The sequence below is a fragment of the Bos taurus genome, chromosome 6 (assembly GCF_002263795.3).
Source record: "Bos taurus isolate L1 Dominette 01449 registration number 42190680 breed Hereford chromosome 6, ARS-UCD2.0, whole genome shotgun sequence".
Lineage (NCBI taxonomy): Eukaryota > Metazoa > Chordata > Mammalia > Artiodactyla > Bovidae > Bos > Bos taurus.
The window spans coordinates 114,082,442-114,107,025 of record NC_037333.1 but is presented as its reverse complement, the minus strand read 5'-3'; the positions used below and the strand labels follow the sequence as shown (position 1 = coordinate 114,107,025).

General features: G+C 56.7%; 1 protein-coding gene across 2 annotated transcripts in view; it reads right to left on the bottom strand.

Moving 5' to 3' along the window:
• SORCS2 (sortilin related VPS10 domain containing receptor 2) overlaps positions 1-24,584 on the bottom strand; it is a 495,160-nt gene that overhangs the window by 16,607 nt on the left and 453,969 nt on the right. For both annotated transcript variants that reach the window (XM_024993671.2, XM_024993672.2), the window contains exons 12-19: positions 20,811-20,887; positions 17,467-17,558; positions 16,271-16,378; positions 12,750-12,870; positions 11,781-11,914; positions 10,871-10,999; positions 8,157-8,328; positions 369-555 (exon numbers count right to left, since the gene is read on the bottom strand). In XM_024993671.2, coding sequence (XP_024849439.1) covers positions 369-555; positions 8,157-8,328; positions 10,871-10,999; positions 11,781-11,914; positions 12,750-12,870; positions 16,271-16,378; positions 17,467-17,558; positions 20,811-20,887 — 1,020 coding nt within the window. The remainder of the gene's footprint in view (positions 1-368; positions 556-8,156; positions 8,329-10,870; positions 11,000-11,780; positions 11,915-12,749; positions 12,871-16,270; positions 16,379-17,466; positions 17,559-20,810; positions 20,888-24,584) is intronic.

The following is a 24,584-nucleotide window of genomic DNA, read 5'->3' as shown; positions in this document are numbered from 1 at the left end:
ATCATCATCACCAGCATCACCACCATCACCACTATCACCACCACCATCATCTCTATCATGACCACCATCACCACTATCATCACCATCACCATCCCCACCATCACCGTCACCATCACCATCACCATCAGCAGCAGCAGCAGCTCCATCATCACCGTTATTAGCATCACATCATCATCTCTATCATGACCACCATCACCACCACCATCACCACCACCATCGTCACCACCAACCGCGCTGTTGCACAAGCCACCGTGGTGTGGCCTCCAGCCCCGCCTGGTGGCCTCCCTGCTCCTGGGCACCCCGTGCTTCCCCAAGGACAGCTCTCTCACAGGGAGCCGCCCTGGGCCTGGCGGGGGCGATGGGCTCACCGGTGACCTGGACAAACAGCACTGCCTCGTCGTGCCCCGCCACGTTCTCCGCCCTGACGGATACGCGGTAGACGCCGGGGCTCTCGTAGCGGTGCCGGATGGGCTCCCCGGTCAGCGTGAGGTTCACGTACATGGCCTTGAAGCCGTCCCCCAGGTCCACCTGGTACTTGGTGGTCAGGACATCACCCTGTAAGACACACCAGGGGGCCACTTAGGACCTGGCTGCAGAGCTGGGAGCCAGCGATGGGCCATTCGCTGGCTCACGCACGTATTCATTCACTCACTCACTCATTCATTCCCCAGTTCTTTCCTGAAAGCGAGCTCCCTGGGGACCCCAGGGAACCAGGTCTGTTCTATCCTTGCCCCCTGCCCCACCCAGCCTGGAGGGCAGGGCTGAGACCAGTAGCAGAGGATGGAAGTAGTAGCCAGGGCCGGGTCTGCATTTCAGAAAGATGACCCAACCGCTGAGGCAGAGAGGAGTCAGCTCAGATGAGGTCAGGGAGGCCTGAGCCAGGGACCGGGAGGGCAGGGAGAGGCCCCCTACCTGCTGCACAGTTTAAGAAACAGGGAGATGTGCGTGCATAAAAACTTAGTCTCTTAGAAAATTACAAAACAAAACGTTATCTTCCCCTCTGCTGCTGTGATTCCTGCATTTTCTTTTATCTTCTCACTCTACGTGGTGCCAGGACTGATGCTCGGGGGCACGCGCTCTATGCAGGGAGGGGGTCCCACGTCTGTCACCCTCCCCGGCATCCCCGCACCCACACGAGCCGTCTAATCGCCCGTCTAATCCCCACCGCGAACATCGCCCTTCCAATAACCGCATTTTCCTCGTGGAGTCTTGGGAAAGGAAACTGAGGAAGCAAACAGGAACTTTTTCAACTTCGTGGCAAGAACGAGTTCTTCAGTGACTTCAGGTCCTCTCTCCCCATCACCTTCCTATCATATCCTCCTGCCACCCCTCTGCCCGCGGGGGGAGCACCCAGGAAACCATGTCCTGGGGGTCAGGAATCACTAACTGTTTAGCGAGCCTCTTGGTTTACACCTGCCAAACCCTAGAACTTGACAGAGAACCGTTATGTAAATTACATTCGTTTACCTTTCTTCACAGATCAGGTGAAAAAGGTTGGATCACCCCTCCCCCATCCACACCCACTCGGAACCTCAGAACGTGACCTTATTTGGAAATAGGGTCTTTGCGGATGTGATTAGTTAACTCGAGGTCACACGGAATTAGAACAGGATCTAAGTTCAATGGCTGGGTCTTTATCGGAAAGAGGAGCGGCCAGGGGAAGGAAAGGAAGGAAGCCAGGGGAAGACAGAGGCTGGAAGGGGTGCAGCCCTCGCCCAGGGCTGCCCAGAGCCCCCAGGAGCTCAGAGATGAGGGAGGACCCCCCTTCCAGAGGGAGCACAGCCCTGCTGAAATTTGAGTTTGGACTTCTAGCCTCCAGAGCTCTTGAGAGGAGAAATCTCTGATATTTCAAGCCGCCCAGTTTGTGGCCACTGCAGTGATGACCTCGGGGACCTTACACAAGTATGTTCTATGATCCCCATTTTATAGGTTGAAGGACTGAGGCTCTGTGAGTCCAGAACCTGCAGGCTGGCTTGTGGTCAGGGCTCTCTCTGTTTAAAGGCAGCCTGACAGATGGGGTGGTCTCAAGGTCAACTTGCTCCAGGAGGGAGGGGTCTGCATGCAGCTTCCTGGGGGAAGAAGGGGCCTCTGGCTGAGTCTGGACGTGTGGCTTTGATGGGCAGGAGCCACACCACCTGGGGATGCTGTGTCCTGCCTGTGAGCAGCTAAGAGGGTGTGTTTTAACTCCTGAAACACTTCCCTTGGTTAAAACACTTCATCACAGGGACCTCCTTGGTGGTCCAGTGGTTAAGACTCAGCACTTCCACCACAGGGGCCACAGGTTCGACCCCTGGTTGGGGAACTAAGATCCCACGTGCCATGTGGTATGGGTAAAAAATAAATAAATAAGTAAAACCCTACCTGATCAGCCTGAGCATCTCAATGAGAGAGTAGCCCCTGCTTGCCTCAGCTAAGAGCCCTCACAGCAACGAAGACCCAGCACAGCCAAAATAAATAAGTAAAATTATATTAAAAAAAATAATAAAAACCTTGTCATAATCAGGAAGGTAAGAGTGGCAATGTAAGAAAATACAAAAAGGCAGAGAAGTAGCTGGAAAGGAAAAGTGGTGACGTCAGCACAACACCCACCACCCACGGCGTAGTGTTTCCACGCAGACCTGTGTGTGTGTGTGTGTGTGTGTGTGTGTGTGTGTTTATTCCTGAGCGCTTCAAAAACACTCGGAAGTCTCATGCTGAGCCAACTGCCAATTCACATGTAATTGTCAAGGATATAACACAGAGAGACCTATGTTCGCGGTCTCCATGTGAACATCTTGCAGAACACGTATCACGGCTTGGAATCCACAGTGACTGAGCCACGATTCAGTCACCCCTGGGGTCCCTAGGGCTGCCCGTTCACACCCAGACGTGCCTCTCCGTCACATCCCCGACTCCATGGGGTTAGAACCTCTAACCTGTTCTCCATTTCTATACTTTCGTTATTTGGGGAATATCCCCTGAATAGAACCGCTGGGATTAGCTTTCTCATTCAATATAATTCTCTGCAGATTCACCCAAGCTGTGGTGTAGAGCCTGTTCCTTCTTACTTCAGAGCACTGCCCTTGGGATGGATGTACCAGCTCACCTTGCGTTTATCCACTCGCCCGTCGAGGACATCTGGCTGTCTCCCGTTTCTGGCTCTTATGAAGAAAGCTGCTGTGAACCTTGGTGTATACAGGTTTTCCCGTGAACCTCTTTGTTTCCCTGGGATACAGGCCCAGGAGTGTAACTGCTGAGTCCCATGGATGTTGCATGCTTGGTTTTTAAGGAAATGACCAGCTTTCCCAGAGCGGCTGTGCCACTTCACGTCCGCGTCAGCCATGCAGGAGGGACCCAGTTTCTCTGCATCCTCACCAGTGTTTGTGGGACCACCGTCCTTCATGTTACTCATTCCTGTAGGCGCGCAGGGACCCTCTTTACGCTGCACTGCGCTGATGGCTAAGGGTGCTGAGCATGGTTCCCTGTGCTTCTTTGCCATTCCCTCCGGGAACACGTTTCTCCATGTCTTCTGCTCATCTTCTGGTTGCTTGTCCTCTTACGGTTGGGTTCTGAGTAATCTTTATATGTTCCGGGTACTAGTCCTTGTTGGATACGGTTTGTAGTTATTTTCTCTGTGGTCGTCTTTTCACCTTCTCAGGCTCTGTTTTCACCTTCTCAGGCTCTGTCACAGACGAAACGTGTCGCATTCTGATGAAGTCGTTTATCACACTTCCTCCGTGGATGGTGCTTATGGTGTCAATGCTAAGAACTCTGTCTAGCCCTAGAGCACAGGTATTCCCCTGCTTTTTTCTACAAGCTTCACAAGTTTCCATTTAAGGCTGTGATCCACTTTGCGTCAACTCTGCATCAGGCATGAGGTTCGTTTTCACCGGCTCCTCGTTTGCTGACGCCCGTCCTTCCTTCACTGAAATGATTTTGCGCCTGAGCCAGAATCAGCCAGACCTGTCTATGTGGGTCTGTTTCTGGGTTCCCCGTCAGATCTTATGTTCGGTTCTAAGATCTTCACAGAACTTGGATTCCCCTAAATCCAGGGCTGTTTCCACACCTGCACTGGGTGAGTGTGTCTATGGCTGTGTACGAATGCGAGTGCGTGGTCATGTGTGAACATGTGTAAGTGTCCGTGTGTGTGTGTGTGAGAACAGGAGTGTTCACCAGTGCGTGTACCCACTCCAACCTTGCGCCCACTCCTTCCCAAGGCTTCAGCGCGGGAGCCAGTGGCCTCTTTCGGACAGTGGAGGGCAAAGGACTCTCTTCCAAGAGCATCTTTCTGCTGTTCCCTCATCTCCGCCCCTGCAGGCGAGGGTCCCAGCGTGCTGGGACAGTGGGCGGCCACGCGTGTCCTGTCCTGGGTCCGGACGGAGCATCCCAGCAGTGACTAGCTGCTGGGATTCCGGGCTCTAGAGGGCAGCAGGTGGCCATGTTTCCTGCAAGTCAGTCCTGGAGCTCCGGGCGGCAGGTGGGTCCCCTCTGAGGGTCCCCTCGAGGGTCTGGGCAGGGGGCTGCACCCTCCTCTGCAGTGAACAGAGCCTCCCCCCCGCCCCCGCACACACACACACACACACACACACACACACCGCCCCAGGGTTGCCCGAGGCTGAAGCGTGACTCTCAGGGCCAGGCTCAATCATCGCGGGGCCAGCAGGTTGATGCACCCTCGGCTCAGGTCTGGGGGCTGCAAACCAGGAGGTGTCCACACGGAGCCCCCTTGGCCTGGACCCAATGCCAGCTCTGTGTGGCCCCAGGTGGGTGGCTGCGCCTGTCCGAGCCTCGGCCTCCCCAGCTATAAAGCCGGCTGGTGGGAGCACAGCCCGTGGGCAGGGGAAGATGGAGGGGAACACACCCACATGGGCACCCGCGCATCCAGTTCTTCACACGGGACCAGAGCCCCCGCTTTCCAGCATCAGAGACCGCGTTGGGTTCCCCGGTCCCGCCTGGGCAGGCATGGACGGACGTCTTCTGCACGGAGCCCCCTCGGTTCGCTCAGTACATTTGTTAACTGAAGCCCCCGGTGCTCGAGAGCTGTGAGCTGGGGGCTGGGGTCCCGGGTGGGAAGAGGGGGCTCTGCACCCCTTTGTGCTTTCCTGTCTGCTTGTGAGCGTTTTTAGTTTCTATATTTGGATTTTCTACAATGAGCATTTGTTACATCTATAATCAGAAAAATAAGCACATGCATATTAGTTTAAATAGACTCAGTTCAGTTCAGTTCAGTTGCTCAGTCGTGTCCAACTCTTTGCGATCCCATGAATCGCAGCACGCCAGGCCTCCCTATCCATCACCAACTCCTGGAGTTCACTCAGACTCACGTCCATCGAGTCAGTGATGCCATCCAGCCATCTCATCCTCTGTCATCCCCTTCTCCTCTTGCCCCCAATCCCTCCTAGCATCAGAGTCTTTTCCAGTGAGTCAACTCTTCACATGAGGTGGCCAAAGTACTGGAGTTTCAGCTTTAGCATCATTCCTTCCAAAGAAATCCCAGGGCTGATCTCCTTTAGAATGGACGGGTTGGATCTCCTTGCAGTCCAAGGGACTCTCAAGAGTCTTCTCCAACACTACAGTTCAAAAGCATCAATTCTTCGGCGCTCAGCCTTCTTCACAGTCCAACTCTCACATCCATACATGACCACAGGAAAAACCATAGCCTTGACTAGACGGACCTTTGTTGGCAAAGTAATGTCTCTGCTTTGGGAATAAATTAACAGTGGTCACCTTGAGAGAATAAGATTTTGGGTGACATTTATATCCTTGTGTTTTTAATGTGTTTCCCCAGTGTTCTAAAATGAGTATATATGTTCTTAAAATCAGGAAAAAAAAGTAACACTTATACTAAAAAAAGAAAGAAATACTAGGAGACAGGGAGGAAATTTATATGTTTATATGTGTGTGTTAGTTTCTAAGTCATGTCCAACTCTTTGTAATCCATGGACTGTAGCCCACTAGGCTCCTCGGTCTATGGGATTCTCCAGGCAAGAATACTGGTGTGGGTTGTCATTCCTTTCTCCAGGGGATCTTCCCGTCCCAGGGATCGAACCCAGGTCTGCCACACTGCAAGCAGATTCTTTACCACCTGAGCCACCTGGGAAGCCCTGCATAATATATGTGTGTGTGTATACATATACACATACATGAAATATTTCTATATCTGTCCATATATATTTGTATCTATGTCATCCATTAACTATCAATGATTTTTTTCATTAATCTGTATCTATTTACCATTTATATCTATCTATCTATCTATGTATCACTATGAACAAAGCTAGTGGAGGTGATGGAATTCCAGCTGAGCTATTTCACATCCTGAAAGATGATGCTGTGAAAGTGCTGCAATCAATATGCCAGCAAATTTGGAAAACTCAGCAGTGGCTACGGCACTGCTGAAAAGGGTCAGTTTTCATTCCAATCCCAAAGAAAGGCAATGCCAAAGAATGCTCAAACTACCACACAATTGCATTCATCTCGCACGCTAGCAAAGTAATGCTCAAAATTCTCCAAGCCAGGCTTCAACAGTACGTTAATGGAGAACTTCCAGGTGTTCAAACTGGATTTAGAAAAGGCAGGGGAACCAGAGAACAAATTGCCAACATCCATTGGATCATATAAAAAGCAAAAGAATTCCAGGAAAACATCTACTTCTGCTTCATTGACTTTGCTAAAGCCTTGACTGTGTGGATCACAACAAACTATGGAAAATTCTTAAAGAGATGGGAATACCAGACCACCTGACCTGCCTCCTGAGAAATCTGTAAGAGGGACAAGAAACAACCGATAGAACTGGACATGGAACAACAGACTGGTTCCAATTTGGAAAGGAGTACATCAAGGCTGTATATTGTCACCCTGCTTATTTAACTCATGTAGAGTATGTCATGTGAAATGCTGGGCTGGATGAAGCACAAGCTGGAATCAAGATTTCTGGGAGAAATCTCAATAAACTCAGATATGCAGATGATACCACCCTATGGCAGAAAGTGAAGAGGAACTAAAGAGCCTCTTGATGAAAGTGAAAGAGGAGAGTGAAAACCTGGCTTAAAACTCAACATTCAACAAATGAAGATCATGGCATCCGGTCCCATCACTTCATGGCAAATAGATGGGGAAACAATGGAAACAGAGACAGACTTTATTTTTTGGGGCTCCAAAATCACTGCAGATGGTGACTGCAGTCATGAAATTAAAAGATGCTTTCTTCTTGGAAGGGAAGCCAAGATCAACCTAGACAGCATATTAAAAAGCAGAGATATTACTTTGCCGACAAAGGTTTGTCTAGATAAAGCTATGGTTTTTTCCAATAGTCATGTATGGATGTGAGAGTTGGACCATAAAGAAAGCTGAAGAATTGATGCTTTTCAACTGTGGTGTTGGGGAGGACTCTTGAGAGTCCCTTGGATTGCAAGAAGATCCAACCAGTCCATTCTGAAGGAAATCAGTCCTGAATATTCATTGGAAGGACTGATGATGATGCTGAAGCGCCAATACTTTGGCAACCTGATGCAAAGAACGGACTCATTGGAAAAGACCCTGATGCTGGGAAAGATTGAAGGTAGGAGGAGAAAGGGATGACAGAGGATGAGATGGTTGGATGGCATCACCAACTCCATGGACATGGGTTTGGGTAGACTCCGGGAGTTGGTGATGGGGGACAGGGAAGCCTGGCATGCTGCAGTCCATGCGGTCACAAAGAGTTGGACATGACTAAGCAATGAACTGAACTGATTTATCTGCCTATCACCTATTACCGAATTTGTGTTGGCTATGAGATTATAAAGTAATAATTTTTTTTTAAACTGCCTGTTTTTCTTAAGATTCCAAATTCACTAGATCAGTATAATGAGAGGTTTAAAACATCGTATTGCCGCTCACGGGAATGAATGAATCTGACATCACCATGCTGTCAACACCCAGGCAGACATGTTTGAAGCCCCCTCTCCCTGGATCTGAGCTGGCAGCTCGCTGCTCCATTGCCCCTGCCCTCCACTCTCTCCCGAGTTTTCCATTTCATTGCTTCAGTGCTGGTCTGGACCTGGGCAGGGGTCTCTAGTGCACTGTTACCGCCCGCAGTTTGGAAACGCTGGTCCAGACGACTCCGCACTCCAGGACTCCGAGGGGGAGAGGACGCCGCCCACCGCCCCGTCCGCCCGGCCGAAGCGGCCCCTCACCTGCTCCTGCCGCACCACGAACAGGACGTCCTCCCCGGGCCGCACGGCCACCGCCTCGCCGCGGATGCTGATCTGCAGGCCCCGCGGCGGCAGGAGCGGGCACTGCAGCCGCACGGGGCTCTGCCGCGGGTCCACGCCGCCCTCACACACGTTGGACACCAGCTTCCGGTACCTGCAGCCAGAAGGCGGGTCAGCGTCCGAACGGACGGGCCGGGGCGGGGCGGGGCCTGCCGCCCGGCCGACAGCTTCAGTAGCTGTGCGGGGGCTTTGGCTTGTGACCCCCGCGCTTCAACCCCCTCCCTCTTCCTGACTCCGTCTGTTTGCTCTTTCTGCCCCATTTTGGAGCTGGGGAAACTGAGGCTCAGAGAAGGGAATGAGCTCTAATGGCAGGACCGCGGCCCTCGCTGGTCCGAGCGTGTTCTCACGAGGCTGAGAGTTGTTGTTGCTGGGGGACGACTAGAGGAGCCAGAATGGATACTGCGACTTTGCTGGGAAGCGTGGTCCCGGGAAGCCAGAGTGCCCCGGAGGGGCTGGGACTTCCCGATGACGCGCCACGTGGCCGTGGGCAAGCACAGTCCCACAGGAGGCCTCCTCCTCTTACACGGATGGACTGGGGCCAGACGACACCCGATTCACCAGCTCATTCATGCAACGCGAATTGACTGAGCATCTGCTATGCGCCCGGTGGGAGGGCCGAGGTCATCCCTCGCAGCCCCTGCCCTTTGCAGAGAGGACTGTCCAGTGGGAAGGCAGCCCTCACCAAACCACCCCCCCATATCAAAGCAACATCACGACTGTGACAGTATGGGGAAGGGGCTGCACCCCGGGCTCTGCTCCCCAAGAATGGGGCTTTCAGCTGGAGCAGAAGGTGGGCAGGAGAGTGAAGAATGTCCTGGGCAGTGGAAACGGTGTGTGCCAAAGCCCTGTGGTGGTGGGGGGGCAGGTGTGAGATGAGGGTGGGGAGGGGCTGGCGGGGAGAGCCTCACGCGCTCTAGTAAACTTTTAGGGCCTCCCTAGTAGCTCAGTGGTAAGGAATCCACCTGCCAATGCAGGAGACGTGGGTTCAATCCCTGGATCAGGAAGATCCCCTGGAGGAGGAAATGGCAACCCACTCCAGTACTCTTGCCTGGAGAGTCCCATGGACAGAGGAGCCTGGCAGGCTGCAGTCTGTGCTGTTGCAAAACGTCAGACACAACTCAGCGACTAAGCAATAACAACAAACTCTTAGGAGGCATTAGGAAAACCCTGCTAGAGAGGCATAGATTGTTATCGTGCAAAGATGCGTGTGATTAGTTGGGAAGAAAATACCCTCCCTAAGAGCCACCTTCCCACAGCCCCTTGGCATCCCGAGTGTGCAGATGGTGTGAAATGAAACCCTTTGCCCTTGGTATGGGTCCTGACTCTGACATTTCAGACAAGTCCCTGCTTGCCAAGCCCTGGAGCAGCTGCTGTGGCTCCCTGATGGAGGGAGAGATGGATGATAGATGGATGATGGGTGAATTGTTGGAGGGATGGGAGGATGAACGGATGGCAGGCGAGTGAGTGGAAGAATAAAGAGATGGATAATTGGATGGATAGATGGATGATGGATGGATGGGTGGACAGATGGGTGGATGGATGAATGAATGAAGGATGGATGGGGAATACACGGGTGATTGGATGATTGGATGGATGGAGGGACGATGGATGGATGGAGAATACACAGATAGATGATAGGATGGATGGACGGATGGATAGGTGGATGATGGACAGATGGGTGGATGGATGAATGGATGATGGATGGATGAGGAACACATGGATAGATGATTGGATGATTGGCTGGATGGATGATGGGATTTATGCTGCTGAGGTCCAAGCCTGCAGTTTCTGGCCCTACTTCTTGCTTCTTCAGGCTCTGTCCTGCCCCATCCCCAGAGGCAGCAACCAGGCTTGTCTAATAAGTCCATAGGCAGTTCACTTCCTCTCAGAACTTCCCCTCGGGGACATAGAGACCTTTACGATGAAGCTTGCTTAGGACCTGTGGAGTGGTGGGCTCCCAGCTGTTCCACACAGAACACTGTTATAGTTTGATCCCTGAGACGCAGCACACTCAGCCTCTGCAGAGGGAAGGAGGTCACACCTGCGGAGCACTTCCCTCCCCCTCACGCACAGCGTGTGTTCATCACACCACACACCGAGGGACACACCACATGTCAGAAAGCTTAGTCCAGTCCAGGGGACAGCTGGGTGAGCGTGACAATAACTGGGGACGTTCTATTCCCACAGAGTAAGCTCCGGGCCCAGGGTGAGTCAGGGAAGGCTTCCTGAAGGAGGCGCCATTCAAGCTGAGACCTAAAGGGAGTGTGAATATCTCTGGCCCAGCTCAGGCCTGGCTTGCTCAGGGTTGGCAGATGGGGAGGGGCTTTGGCACTGCAGGGGCTCAGGGGGCCAGGGAGGCGGGTTCCTTCTCTGGGTACAGCGGGTATGAGCGCCAAGGCCGGGGACCTCCTTGCTCTTTGTTTGGAGCGGGCTCAGGGTGTCTCTTCTCCCTGATGCTGACCCATCTGGGCTCCGAATGGAGAGCCCTGGCCGGGGGCAGAGTCTGGGTGACTTGCAGGAGCCCCAGCGCAAAGGGCGGTCAGCCCTGATTTCTCTCTCCCTGACTCCATGCGAGGAGCCGTGGGCACCAGGTGGGAAAGGCAGGGGTCACCATGGTTCTGCCCCGTGCGACTCACCCGAGACTGCTGGTGTAGGTCTGGCCCAGGACACAGTTGTCAGGGGGCGACAGGGGGTTAAACCAGAAGTTGGCAAAGCACTTGTTGGCATCGGACTCCGAGGAGGGGGCACGCTCAAATCCATAGTCACTGGGAGGAGGAAGACACGGCGGTCAGGAGACTGGCAGTGGCTGGGGTGCGAGCCAGCTCAGGGTAGGTGCCCCACAGCAAGGACACACAGAGGCAGATCCACAGGCCCCGTCCCAGAGGGGAGAAGGACTGAAAGCTGATGGGTACATTCTGGGTAAGAAGGGATGCAAAGGGGATTCTGGGAAATTACAGCGGAGCACTGAACCCAGCCTGGGCATCCTGGAGGGCTGCCTGGAGGAGGTAGCTGACTCTCAATGGAAGATCAAGAGATAACCAGGGGAGGGGGGAAGGGCACTGCAGGTGGGGGCCAGCCCCTTCAGCGCCAGAGCCGGGAGACGCAGGTGGGGATGGCAGGACGAGGAAGGGCGAGGATGGCTGGGGAGGGAGCCAGCTTCCAGAACTCGGACATTCTCCTGTGGGTGGTGGGCAAGCACAGCAGTCCTTGAGTGGGGCGGCGGGGCGGGGGGTGGTCAGGGGGCTTCCAGGCGGGTCTCTGGATGGTGGAGGGGGTTGCTGGCTGTCCTGGGTCCCCAGGCTGCCCTCCGTCTTCCTCTGTGTCCCTGCCCTCCTGGGAGCAGGCCGCCCCTGCCGGCTTGGAAAGGACACCCATGGATTCTTGAATGTGGGCCGGACCGGGTGGCTGGGTGATCGGGCCCAGAATAAGGGGGCCGTGCTGGAGCACGGCTCTCAGGTTGCCCGCCGGGCCGTGGCCACGGGGTCACTCAAGCAGCATCCCCCGTCCCCACCCACCCCCAGGGCTGGGGCAGAGTGGGACCCTCACCAGAGAAAGTCCGAGGCCCGGCACGGGCACACGCGGGCCGTGAGTGCTGCCGTGAAGCTGCGGCCCGTGACGCACCAGGACGCGGGCTTCCTCCTGCGGAAGCTCCTCTGCTGGCCCATGACACAGCGGTCACCCTGCGGGGGGACGCGGGGTGAGGGGCCGCCCCACTGCGGCTCCCACTGCCGGTCTGGCCTGTTCCTTATTCCCCCGGCCCGGGCGGGCATCGGGGCAGGAAACCGGGGCTCAGGGGCAGGGCTGTGTGTGTGCCTGATGCTGACCCGGGGCAGCCCAGCCCCTGTCCACCCCCCAGCACTCGCTGAGTGCTGTGTACCTGGCCCTGCTGGGCCCTGAGGGGGTCTCAGGCCCCGGAAGAGAGGCCCAATGCAATCCTCAGGCCCGAGGGTTTCAGGTGGGCCCTGTGAGGCTGGGACGAGCCACAGCCTCCAGGCCTCAGGGGCCACACAGTAGGTGTTCAGCCAACAATCCGAGCAGGACACACCAGTGTGAACAGGCACCACGGCAGATACAGCTGTGGGCACCCCCCACCCCAGCGATTCTGGGACCCTCCACTCTGAAATCCTGAGCACCCAACCCGAACTGCAGCAGAAGACCACTTCTGGTCCTCACGTATTCCCCTCCGTGTGAATATTCCTCATTTTGCTGTAGGAAGTTTTGTGTGTCTGAGATTACGGCATGGGGGCTGTCCCAGATCATTGGTGTTACCCAGTGTGTGATACCTGAGCCCTGCTACCTTCCCTCCATCCCACAAATCCGGGACCCCGAGCACAGCTGCCTTCTGACTGGGTCGGGCCTGTGCCTCTGTGCCCCGGGTGTACCCGCGGACCCTGGCTCAGGCCGCCCAGAAGGGCCAGCAAGCCCAGCAGGAGGACCCACATCCGGGGGAGGCTGGCAGCCTGGCAGGACGGGGTTTGCGGGCAGAGGGGGTGCCCTGCGCGGGGCCAGGCCCACCTGCAGGTTGGTGAGGTCCCAGGAGCTGTAGTCATCCTCGCTGCACCGCCTGGAGAACCAGGGCCGGAAGTCCACCTTGACCAGCTCCCAGTCCGAACGGAAGCTGATGTGGCCGAAGACGCTGGAAAGGGAAGGAGGGGGCGGGAAACCGCCTTGGTCCGGCCAGCCCCCCAGGCGCCCCCCAGTCCCCTGCGGGCTTCCACCCACACTTTCCCAGTGGGTCCAGCGGTCTCTCCCCTGCCCCCGCCGGGCAGCCCCAGGACGGATCCTGCGCTGGGCTGGGCGGGCTCCAGGCCTATGGGCATCAGCGTCAAGCATTCCCACCACCATCGCCCGTTATCTACGGCTCGTGGATGGCGCTGCTGTGGGCCATCCCAGGTGCCCCCCATGGACAAGGACGTGGGCACAGTGGGGTCAGGAGCCCGGCCCTGCCTCAGTGGCCAGGCTGGTCCTGGCAGAAGTGTTTCACAGGATGACTCGTGGTTGGGTGTCTGCGTTCTGTGCTGTCTGGCTTCTCCCCGCCCGCGTCCCTGCCTCTGTCGGCCTGTCCATACCAGGGGGGCTCGTGCGGCAGAAACCCCAGCTCCCTCTGCATAGCTGGGCCACAGAATTTCCCCCCAAGCAGACCAGACAATCCATGGAGAGGTAGGGAGTCATCCCCTGGCTCAGAGTGGTCTGGGAGCAGTGTGTTTGCATGCTGCTCGGTCTAAACCCTCACCACAGCCCACTTCACAGAAAGGAAAACTGAGGCACGGAGAGGCTGAGTAGCTTGCTTAAGATCACACAGCATGTTTGTGCCACTTCTTCGCCCACAGCTGTCATGTATTGAGTGCCTATCATGCGACGCCCAGATCCCTCGCTCTCCGAGAAGGCTGCTGCTTAAGGGATTTCCTCCCAGCACCTCACACTTGGGCTCCAGGAGCCCAGCCTGCACTTCTCTGGTCCTTCTCCAGTTCACCCTATAGGACTCCGGCCATATTACCAGAGGTTGAGCGCCTGGATGGAGGAGGTGATGTACTCACTCCGGCCTTGGCCCCCATTCCAGGCTCACGGATAGGAGCTGGATACTTGGGGAAGTCAGTTGTGGTCTAAAGGGCACAAACTCCAATCTAGGAGGGTAGTTGAGAAGGGTCTTGGAGTGTTTTCTGGGGGACATGATGGCTGGCTCTGCATGTCTGAGGCTGATACCGGAAGAGTTTTGGCTCCAAAGGACACCTTGGAGCCAGACAAGCCTGGGTTGACACCTGCTTACTTGTCTGTGACCTTTGGCATGTCCATTCCTCTCTGTACCTCAGTTTCCTTGGCTTTAAAATGGGGACAATGACACTGGCCTTTTGGGACCCATGGTGGATTGGCGATGGTTTGTGTAGGATGCTTGATTGTAGAAGGTTTATAAACACACATGCACACCCACCCTCACTCTTACACATACCCCCCCGACACACATGCTCAGAGGTTCTCACACGCACACACGTTACCTCCATTGCCCCGAACAGTCCCCAGGAGCAGATACTGTGATCTTTACTTCACAGACGAGACCCCGAGCCTCTACAGGGGCCTCTTCTGGTTCTTGCAGCCTCCCTCTGCCTTGGCCTGGCTCCCCGCTCTGTGGTTCACCTCCCCGTCCGGGGCTCTGAGAGGCCCGATCGCTCTCCACCTTCCTGCCTTCCTTCCTGCCTGCCCACGGGCAGCCCTGGTGTCTGGAGACACCCTGTGGTCCTCCTTCCAGCCTGAGCCTCTCACCCCGTCGTGTTCAGCTGCCATAACCCATCCTGCTTTTCTGCTGCCCGCGGCGTGAGCTCCCCCGTCACCCCAGCCTGGGCCTCTCCTGCTGCTGCTGGATGTGGCCCAGCGTGGACCAAACGGCCCGCTTCTCCTCCGCCTGGTCCAGCTGCTCTCAGAGGGGCTCCCGACAGAGAGGTCGTGGGCGGCCCAGATGGGGGTGGTGACGGTGGTCGTGAAGGTGTCCCGCTGGTCCGCTGTCCTGACTCCCATCCTGGCGGGGACAGTCCCCTCCCTGGGAGTCTCACCACATGGGGACTGTCTGCCACGGTGACCCCTTCTCCCAAGCAGAGCCAGCTGGGTTGTTACTTAAATGGGGCATGAGGGTCTTAGCTCACTGAAGGGACGTCCTTAAGGGACATCTTCACTCCAGTACTCCAGCCTGGAGAATTCCATGGACTGTACAGTCCGTGGGGTCGCAAAGAGTCGGACAGGACTGAGCGACTTTCACTCACTCACCCACTCCAGGCCCTCCACAGCCTGAGCCTGTCTCCCACTCTTCTGGAAGCCGTGTTATGATGGAGGTGACTGCAGCGGTGACTGCCGGCACATCCTCTGCCCCTGCCAGACACCTGCCCCCCCATCCACTCCTCCTCACCACCCCAGGGGGCGTGCTGTTAGTATTCCCACCTTACTGACAAGGAGACTGAGGCCAGGGACCCCTCAGGATGGCACGGCTGTGGCCCACCTCCTGGGGAGCAGGATCAGTCTCCCAGCTGGTGACTTTGGGACTCTGACGCCCAGCCCGGGAAACACTCACTGGCCCGAGTGTGACCACCGCGCGAACTCCTGTGTGGGCTGCCCAGGCCCCACCAGGGAAGCCTCTGAAAAGAGGCTGGTTCACTTGATCTAACTAATCCCCTCCATGTCTCTGAAGTCCTGCCTTTTATGAAGCCTAAACGTTCAGCTGATACTTTGAGAAATAGCTGGCATCTGGCTAACTCTGAGTTTTAGGAAGTCAGTGCCTTTAATGTGTGTGTGAAAATGAAAGTGTTAATCGCTCAGTCGTGTCTGAGAGTAGGTACTCATTCCCTTCTCCAGGGGCTCTTCCTGACCCAGGGATCGGACTGGGGTCTCCCACATCACAGGCAGATTCTTTACCATCGGAACCACCTTCTGAAAGTTGGAAAGTGAAAATCACTCTAGTCGTGTCCAACTCTTTGTGACCCCGTGGACTATACAGTCCATGGAATTCTCCAGGCCAGAATACTGGAGTGGGTAGCCTTTCCCTTCTCCTGGGGATCTTCCCAACCCAGGGATAGAACCCAGGTTGCCCGCATTGCAGGTGGATTTTTACCAGCTGAGCCACCAGGGAAGCCCAAGAGTACTGGCGTGGGTAGCCTGTCCCTCCTGCAGCGGATCTTCCTGATCCATCCCCTTCACCATCGTTACCACCATCACCATCACCATCGACAGAATCACAATCTCAAAGGGCCAAGTGGGCAGTGATCCAGGGCTGACCCTTGCCTCTTAGTCCCACCCCTCGCCAGCCTGGTGATCCTGGGCAGATGACAGATGTCCTTGGTTAGGGAAGAGTGGCCACCTCCCAGTGGCAGAGGGTGAGAGGACGCAGAGGATGGTAAGAGACAAGGAGGCGGGTGTGACAATGGGGGTGAGTGGGGAGGATGGGGAGGGAGGCGGGGTGAACCCGCCTAGCGCAGCAGGGCCTGAGGGGCCTCCGCCACGGCCCGCCCGGGGTTCGGCTCTGACCTGCCTGCCCACCTCCCGTGGGCACTCACGTCATGACCAGCGTCTCGTCCCCTGGCTCACTCAGCAGCCCATCCACAAACACGGAGGTGCTGGTGAAGTTGTGCGTGCTCCAGGTGAGGCCCTCGTCCACGCTGAACCTGCCAAGAGAAGGGGCAGCTGGGGACACAGTCTGCGTGCTGGGCCAGCTGCCATGTCGGGCCCAGCCCTGCCCACACCCAGAGACCAGAGCTGTCGAGCTGAGGCGGCTGGGCGAACTGGCAGGGGCAGTGACCAACCCCAGGGCCAGTGCAGTGTCCCCAGCGCGGCTGGGCCCTGCCTTCACACTCTCGTAGGTCACGGCAGCCACCTGCCAGCACCAGGTGGCACCCACGTCTGCTCAGGGACACTACAGTCAAGGAGCCCTGGGGGTGTGGCCTGAGATCCCCTGGATTGCCGTTATCCAGGTCTTGGAAACATCCAGGTCAGCCCTCCCCAGTGCCCAAGCCCAGCCCAGGGTCTGCAGGGTCACGTGTGGGAACTTATGCCCCCCCAGTGTGGCGTATCAGTGCTGCCAGTTTGCTGTGCAGAAAGATCTTTTTCAGACTAAAGTGATACTGGTTTCCTGACAGCTCGCCGAGCTCTGCCTCCCAAGTCCATAGTTCACGCCTGCCCTCACGTCCCCACAACAGCCCTTCACACGTCTGAAGCTGATGCCAAACCTACTCTGGCCTGGGCACATGCAGCTGGCTTCCCTGTCTGGCCTCCACCTATCTAATTCAGGTCCATCCTGAAAAGTCACCTCCTCTGGGAAGCCTTCCCTGCTCTCCCAGGAGGAGGGGCGGGTAGGGGCATCCTCACAGCCCCAGGCCTCCCTCTGGCCCACCCGACCACGCTGGGTTGTCATTCCCCACCCCTTGTCTCCCCAGGCCTGGCAGTGAGCAGCTATCAGCAGCATGGGTGGGGGTGGGGGTGGGGGGTGGTGAGGGGGCGGGGTGGTGGGGGGTGCTGGGGAGTGGGGTGTGGCTGGTGGTGGGGGTGATGGGAGCGGGTGCTGGTGGTAGGCAGGGTGATGGTGGGGGGTGGGGGGTGGACACTGTGCAGAGCCTGGCACTAACCCCCTTGGCAGGGTCTGGTGCCTTCGTCCTGGGGTCCTGCACGGGGGCCATCCCGGGGAATGCTCCGAGGTGTTCCCAGGTGGAGAGGACGGGCCCCCGCCGCACTCAGCGCTGGGCACCCAGGGACTTACTTGAGGATCTTCAGGGGGATGGAGGTGTCCTTGATGGCCACGATCACGCCGCCGTGGTCCAGGTAGAGGATGTGGTGCTCCTCCTCGAACACCTGCAGCAGACCGTGGGTGGGGCTCTGAGGGCAGGACCCGGGGAGGGCTTGGAGGGCTTTCAGGGTCGGGGATTGCTCTCCCAGGGACAGAACTGCCCACACGCTGGCTGGGGGGCTGCAGCAGAGTCCAGCTCCCTGAGGCAGGGCTGGTCAGAGGGCTCCTGCTGTCCCCAGGCCATCCCCTCCCTCCCCCAACCACCCAGACTCAGTACGTGTGGGATGAATGGCACCAATGCAAGCTGATGGCAATTTCTAGGCCACTGACCAGAGAGCAAAATGCAAATAAACACTGTGAGTGGTTCTGCCTCCAGGAAAACTCAGGCAGCACAAAGGCCAGCAGCGTGAGGATGAGAAAGAAACTGCAGAATTTAGGAAAGCATTTAGGATAAGCATCCACTCGTAAAAGCAAACCTCTATTTATCATGATTCAGTTCATGTGCCACCTCCTTCAGGAAGCCCTCCCAGATGCCACGCTGGGTGGGTGTGGGGAGTCTCTGGGCCCCCTGTGCCAGGACTTACTGCATGAACTTGTCATTGTTTTCTCCAGCCAGGGAGCTCCTCAAAGGCCCAGTCTGCCTCTGAGTCCTCTCTGTGGCCCAGTACTGGCTCAGCTCACAGCTGGAGGTGCCAGGGCTCAGGAAGTTTGTGTTGGATACATGAATGAGTGAGTGAGTGAGTGAATGAATCCCCACCAAGTCCTTAGGGGACAAAATGTCGAGAGACCTGGATAGGGCTCTCACAGGAGGAAACACCTCTGGTGGCCAGGGGGGCATAGCCTCAAATGTGCTCACAACCCTCACATGTGGTCAGACTCCCCATCTTCACACCTGCCTCCCACAAGGACAAGCAGGGGGCATTTGCCCTGTCTACCCACTGGGGAGACGGGTGCCTCCCAGTCTCCCCATGGGAGCCCCACAGGCAATTCCACCCTCATTAGCAGGGACTTGGAAATCAGGCGACTCCAACCCCATGCAGCCATGAAATTAAAAGACACTTGTTCCTTGGAAAGAAAGCTATGCCCAACCTAGACAGCATATTAAAAGAAACATCACTATGCCCACAAAGGTCCATCTAGTCAAAGCCATGGTTTTTCCAGTAGTCATGTATGGATGTGAGAGTTGGACTATAAAGAAAGCTGAGCGCCGAAGAATTAATGCTTTTGAACTGTGGTGTTGGAGAAGACTCACTTTGGCCCTGATGTGAAGAGCAGACTCATTGGAAAAGACCCTCATGCTGGGAAAGATTGAAGGCAGGAGGAGAAGGGGATGACAGAGGATGAGATGGTTGGATGGCATCACCAACTCGATGGACGAGTTTGAGCAAATTCTGGGAGATGGTGAGGGACAGGGAAGCCTGGGGTGCTGCAATCCACGGGGGTCTCAAAGCATCAGACACGACTTAGCAACTGAACTACAAAACAACGCCCACAGGGAACCCGAGGGTCTGCACATCCGTTGCTCTGGTCTTCTGCACCTTGAACAGTCAGCGGTCCCCCAACCCCATGCCCCGTCTTTCCCACTTCCCTGACACCCTGCGCTCTAGAGGGTGCTCCTTAAATGTTCTCTGGCTATTCTGGGATCATTCCAGGGAAGTCCTGTTTTTAAAATATGCCCCTTTAACAGTGTATACGCTGTTATATGTAATTCACATCCCCAGAGTTCTGTGGTAGAGACGTCTCATGGCATCCTTGACAAGCCAGCCTGAGCTCTCCAGGTCTTCCTGCCTTTGTCCCACCCTGACCTCTGCCTCCTGCTTGCCCCCCACCCCAGTAAACTCCCTGTCTCTGACACATGGGCGCCCCCTACTCTGTCACCTGGGCACTCCTGCACCCTCCTGTGCCCCCCACCCCGTACCCTCCTCCCATCACCACGGCCTAGCCCTGAACTGACGTTCTCCCACTTAATTCTGACAAGTTCCCAAGTTTGAAGCCTAAGCAAACAGCTTGCCAACAGTGGCCACTGTGAAAATACCTATGGTCAGTTTCTACAAAATACATCTCTCTGTTTCATCAGGTCTATTAAATCTAATAAGCTGGGGCCAGGGTGGGGGTGGTTTCTGTAATAAATGGACAGGCAGTGACCTTTAAGAGAGTTTTAGACATATCTCACTAGTTTTAGTGAAACAGAAATATTATAACACAATAAATCTCTTTTGCCCTTTTCAAAATTCCTGGTTTCTTGCATATTATTAAAAAAAAGTGCCAGGACTTTAAACCAGGGTGCAGGTGAGCTCTGCACTCTGAGGATTCACGTCTTTGTCCAGAGCAGTAGCTGGGAGGAGTCTGTTAAGTGGGGGGCTCAGAGGTGCAAAAATTGACTTGAAAATAGAGCTGCTTCCATCCTCAGGAAGGGGAGACACAGACGAAAATTTAGTGCATTTTCTTAAGCGCTTAAGGTAGAAATTGCCACTCCATGAAGTCAGCAGACCACGTGAGGCTTTTTTTTTTTTTTTCTGGAAAGAAAGAAACAGCAAGTGCAGGGGGTCCGAGCCTCTCCTGGGGCGAGTGCTTGGGTTTGGCTGGACGCCCCGGTGTCAGACCATCAGCCACCCTGCTCCGTGGGACGCCCTTCGGACAGCAGCCCCCACCCCTCTAGTCTGAGACTCTGAGTCGCGTGCTGGGGTAGTGCTGATGGGCCCTCGCAGTGTGACCCCCCCAGCTCAGGGGGCCGTTTCCTGCATAACTGCTGTCTCCTGATTCTTGTCATTTTCCTGTTTTTCTTTTCTCAGGCACACTGAACATCAGATCACCACCCCATGGATGTGCCCGAGAGACCCTGAACCACACTCACCGCGACCCCCCCAAACCTGCTCCTCCCCCATTTCTCCTTTCTCTCCCAAGTCTTTGCCATCCACCCAGCAGCTGCCCCTGCAGGACCCTAGGCCTGGTCTGCGGCCCCCACGTCCTGCTCTCGGGGAGTCTCCGTGTGCCTTCCTGCCGGGACAGCGCCTCCACCCCATCCCTGGTGGTTATTCCGTTTGGGTTGACGTTCAGGGTAGCCTGACCGTGGGGAGATGTGTCAGACCACGAATCCTCCAGGAGTGGCTGCTGCAAGAGCAGCAGGAGGTGGGGGCCAGTCGGGCCTGGGCCCTCTTTTCCCCGAAGGTGATGTAACTCCTAAAGGGAGTGGTGTCCAGCAGCTCAGGCCGGGGCAGAAACAGCAGCGTGTCTCAGAGCTCCTTCGGGAGCGAGGGGCTGAGAACAGACACGTCTCTGGGGGCCCCGGTGCGGTGAGCCCCTCCCTGCCACCTCACCTGCCGCCAGGTGTGGCCGCAGTCCGACGTGATGTACATTTCCTCTTTATATTCCACCAGCTGGGAGCCCAGGTTACCTGGTCCGGAAGAGAAGAGATGGAGCTGCTCTTAGGACCGGCCACTCTCCCACTGACCAAGGTCTGAGCACAGCTGGGGCCCCAAACCAGGGCTGGTGGTGGATGGGCCCTGGGTCTACACCACCAAAACCACCAGCAGACGCGCCTTCCGCCCTCCTGGGTGCTGACAGGCCTGCCGTCACCACTGCGGGTCCTAGTCTGTGCAGTAAAGGGTTAATTTTGCCCAGAGAAAGCCGGCCTCAGGCAGCTGTGGCAGAGCCCAGGTGCAGGCAGAGCGTGGGGGCCTCAGAAGACCCACGGGTGAGGAGCGGGGTTCAGGAACAAGAAGCGTGGCTGGGGGCCATGCGGGCCAGGTGAGCGGTGTGTGGACCCAGCAGCCCGTGATGGGCTTTAAACTGGGGCAGGACATGGCTGGGTCTACGTTTGGAGGTAGCCCCTGGGGGATGGGTAAGGGGAGGCCAGAGGCAGGTCCAGGCAGTGTGGGGCCGTCCAAATGTGAGGCTGGGTAAGCATATAGTAGGTGCTCATTAAGTGTCCATCAAGGGGCCATTTGGAGGATGGGGAAGTGGGCGCCAAGTCAGCTGGGCAGCCAACAGGCTCCTCCTGGGTTCTGGTTCACCTGACCCTATACCAGGCTGGCAGGTGGGTCACCAGCCTTGAGGGAGCCACTCTGTGGGGCTTGGACTTAATCCAGGGGTGCTGCTGAGTGGGGGCAAAGAACCCCCGCTTAGTATCCAAGGTGACTCCAGTTTGAAGACCAGGAGGCTTGGCCGAGTGGACTCTGACAGGAAGAACTTAGGTCACCTGGAGGACACTGCTCCAGGACAGTCACGGCGGCCTTGGAGCTGGGCTGGGTGACCCCAGTCAGCCTCCTGGGAAGGGGCTCGGACAGCAGAATTTTCTGACATGTCAGATTTCACAGGCTTCTGCTCTGACCACGTGGTGATGGTCGGGGAGCCAGGGACCTGAGCTTCCTTCCAGGATGAAGGGACCTGCTTTGAGGACACGGCAGCCCTTCCGGACTCTTCCTGGAGCCCCAGAGGCCCCTGACCCGGCAACCTGAGCAGCCTTATCCACATGGTGCCCTCAGGAGCGCCTCCTCCAGAGCCAAGTGTAGATGTCACTGGAAAGTCCCAAGGGAGAGGGACCATTCTCAGAGAGACGAGGCAAAGCCAGTTCAAGCAGAGCAGCTGAGGGCTTGTGTGCCTGCCTATTTTTTTGAGGTCCAACCAACATCTAAATCATCCATCCATCCATCCTTCATCAATTTATTATCCATCCACCCTTCATTAATTTATTATCTATCCATCCATCCATCCTTCATCAATTTATTATCCATATACCCTTCATTAATTTATCATCCATCCATCCCCTCGTCTCTTCTTCATCAATTCCACCCCTCCCCCTCCCCCTACACTTATCCATCAGCATCTGTTGAGTGCCTGCTCTCTCCCCAGCTTTGTGCTAAGCTGCAGGGGGTGCCAGCTGAGCAACCATGGCCCTGGCTCCCAGGGACCTCTCCTCCTAGCCAGGGAAGAAGGATGCCCTGCAACCGGGGCAGGGTCGAGGATGCCTGGGATCCCGGGGAACCATGAAAGCAGAGAAGGGAAAGCTAATGGACCCACGAAGGAGGGGAATTCAGGAGCGATTCCTGCAGGAAGCGACCTCTGCCCCTTGCCTTGAAAGACGAATGCCACTGGCCAAGCAACAGGGGCAGGTGTGCCAGGCAGTGGGCCGGGTCTTGGCGATGGCAGCGAGGTGGGAGGGGAGGTTGGTCAGGGGAGCTGGGGCAGAGGGGCAGGTGCCGAGCTGGATTCCCTTCTACCCGCCCAGCCACCGCAAGGCTCTCAGGAAAAGCTGCTGAGCGCAGTCAGGGGGGTGACGGAATGAAGGCAACAGCTGGAGGTTGGGGGTGGACAGCGGACGGAAGGGCCGCCCTTTATCTCCATCCCTCATCCTTCCAGACACCAACAGAGACGCCGGGACCCGTGCTTCCAACACCGAAGCCATGCAGCAAAGGCTGCGGGGTCAGCACAGCCTCACAGGCGAGTTTGCCGTCCGTGGTTTCGGGGGGAGTGATGTCTGTCTTTTAAGTGACGTGATCTGTTTTCCTTGCTTCGTCTACCAAGGCTGTCAGGCTGCCAGTCACCCAACAGGCACTGGGGCGGGGGGCAGGACATCAGGGGACAGTCAGAGGACACGTCCACAGGCTGTCAGAGCGGAGGGCTCTTCAGGAGCTCAGAGGCCGGGGCCCTCACATTAGGGAGGGGAAACTGAGGCCCAGGCGATGTCCCCAGTGCTGTGTCCCCTCCTGGCTGCTCTGGGCTCTCCTTGGGCCTCCTCCCCCTACAGCCCGGCCTCTCTGCCCTGCATCCATGCTCTCAGGGCCTGGTACACAGTAAGTACTCCATGAATGCACATTTCCTTTCTGACCTTGGCCCGCAGCTTGCAGTGTGGCCAAGACCTCAGGGCCTGAACAGAGCAGAAGAGCAACAAAGATCCACCCAGTGCCCTCTTGGCCGAGGAGGAAGGCGACCTGGACCAGGAGACAGGGCTCCTACTGGGGGCCCCGGGGGCTCTTCCCAGCACAGAGAGGACGGGGGTGCTCTGAGCTCCCCGTCACGGCCCCTCAGGGTTTTCCCGGCCACAGGACTCCCCAGGCACTGTGTCCAGGAGGTGTCTGTGCCTTTGCTCTGCGTGGCCCTGAGGATTCACCCCCGGACACGGAGCTGGAAGCAGCGTGTGCTGTGTGGGGGGCCCAGGACCTGGCAGGGTGGCTCTGGGAGGCACAGCGCCCACCCTACAGAAAGAGCTCAGGAAGGGCCGAGTCCGAACCGGACCAGTGCCCTCAGTCCAGACCACGCATCTGTGTTGTGCTGCCTCCTTAGAAGCTCGTCTCCTTGACGCGGCCCAGCTGGGGGGAGAACGTTCCAGCTGGCACCCTGGCCTGCTGCGCTTATTTCTGGGTTCACCTTCTGAGGCTGCTTCTCGACCCTGGCAGTTAGAAGCCAGTGTTCCCATCTTTGCTTCTTAAATTCTCCTTTCCCGACCTCACTGGAGTCACCGCTGTGGGTCTAGCCTCTCATCCACAGTCCTGGAGGACAGGCTCCCAGCAGAAGGCACCTGGCATGGAGCCCAGCTCAAGGGCGGTGGTGCCCAGGTGCTGTCTCAGTGATAGGGAGAGCTGCGGAAACACGCCTGGCATCCGCCGAACGCCAGAGAGGTCGTTCTCTCTTTCTGCAGATGAGGGCGCTGAGGTTCGGAGGCACTAGTCACGCCCAGAGCCTAGCAGCTGGAAGCGGCAGAAGAGAGGCGTGTGGCAGCCTCTGCCTGTCCCAGGGTGAGGGGTGAGTGATGGGAGATCCGCGCAGAGGCTCCCTGGAAACAGACAGCCATCACCCCCCGCTGCCTCGGGTGGCTCAGCCCAGACGGGGCCCTCATTTGGACCCACTGCTCCTGCCACGTTGCCCAGCCCATGGGGGGCCACCAGTGGGAAGCTGGTCCCTGCTTAGCGGTGACGGCGGGGCCCGAGGGAGCCCAGCTCACTCCACCTTCCCTCTCTGGTCCTCTGTTCCCAGCAGACACCCAGGGCTGGATGGAGGATGTAAAAGAATTCACACCTTGGTTGGCCCACATTGTACGGATGGCTCCATCTCCATCTTGGGAAAGCCATGGTGAGGTTAAAAAGCCGTGGAAT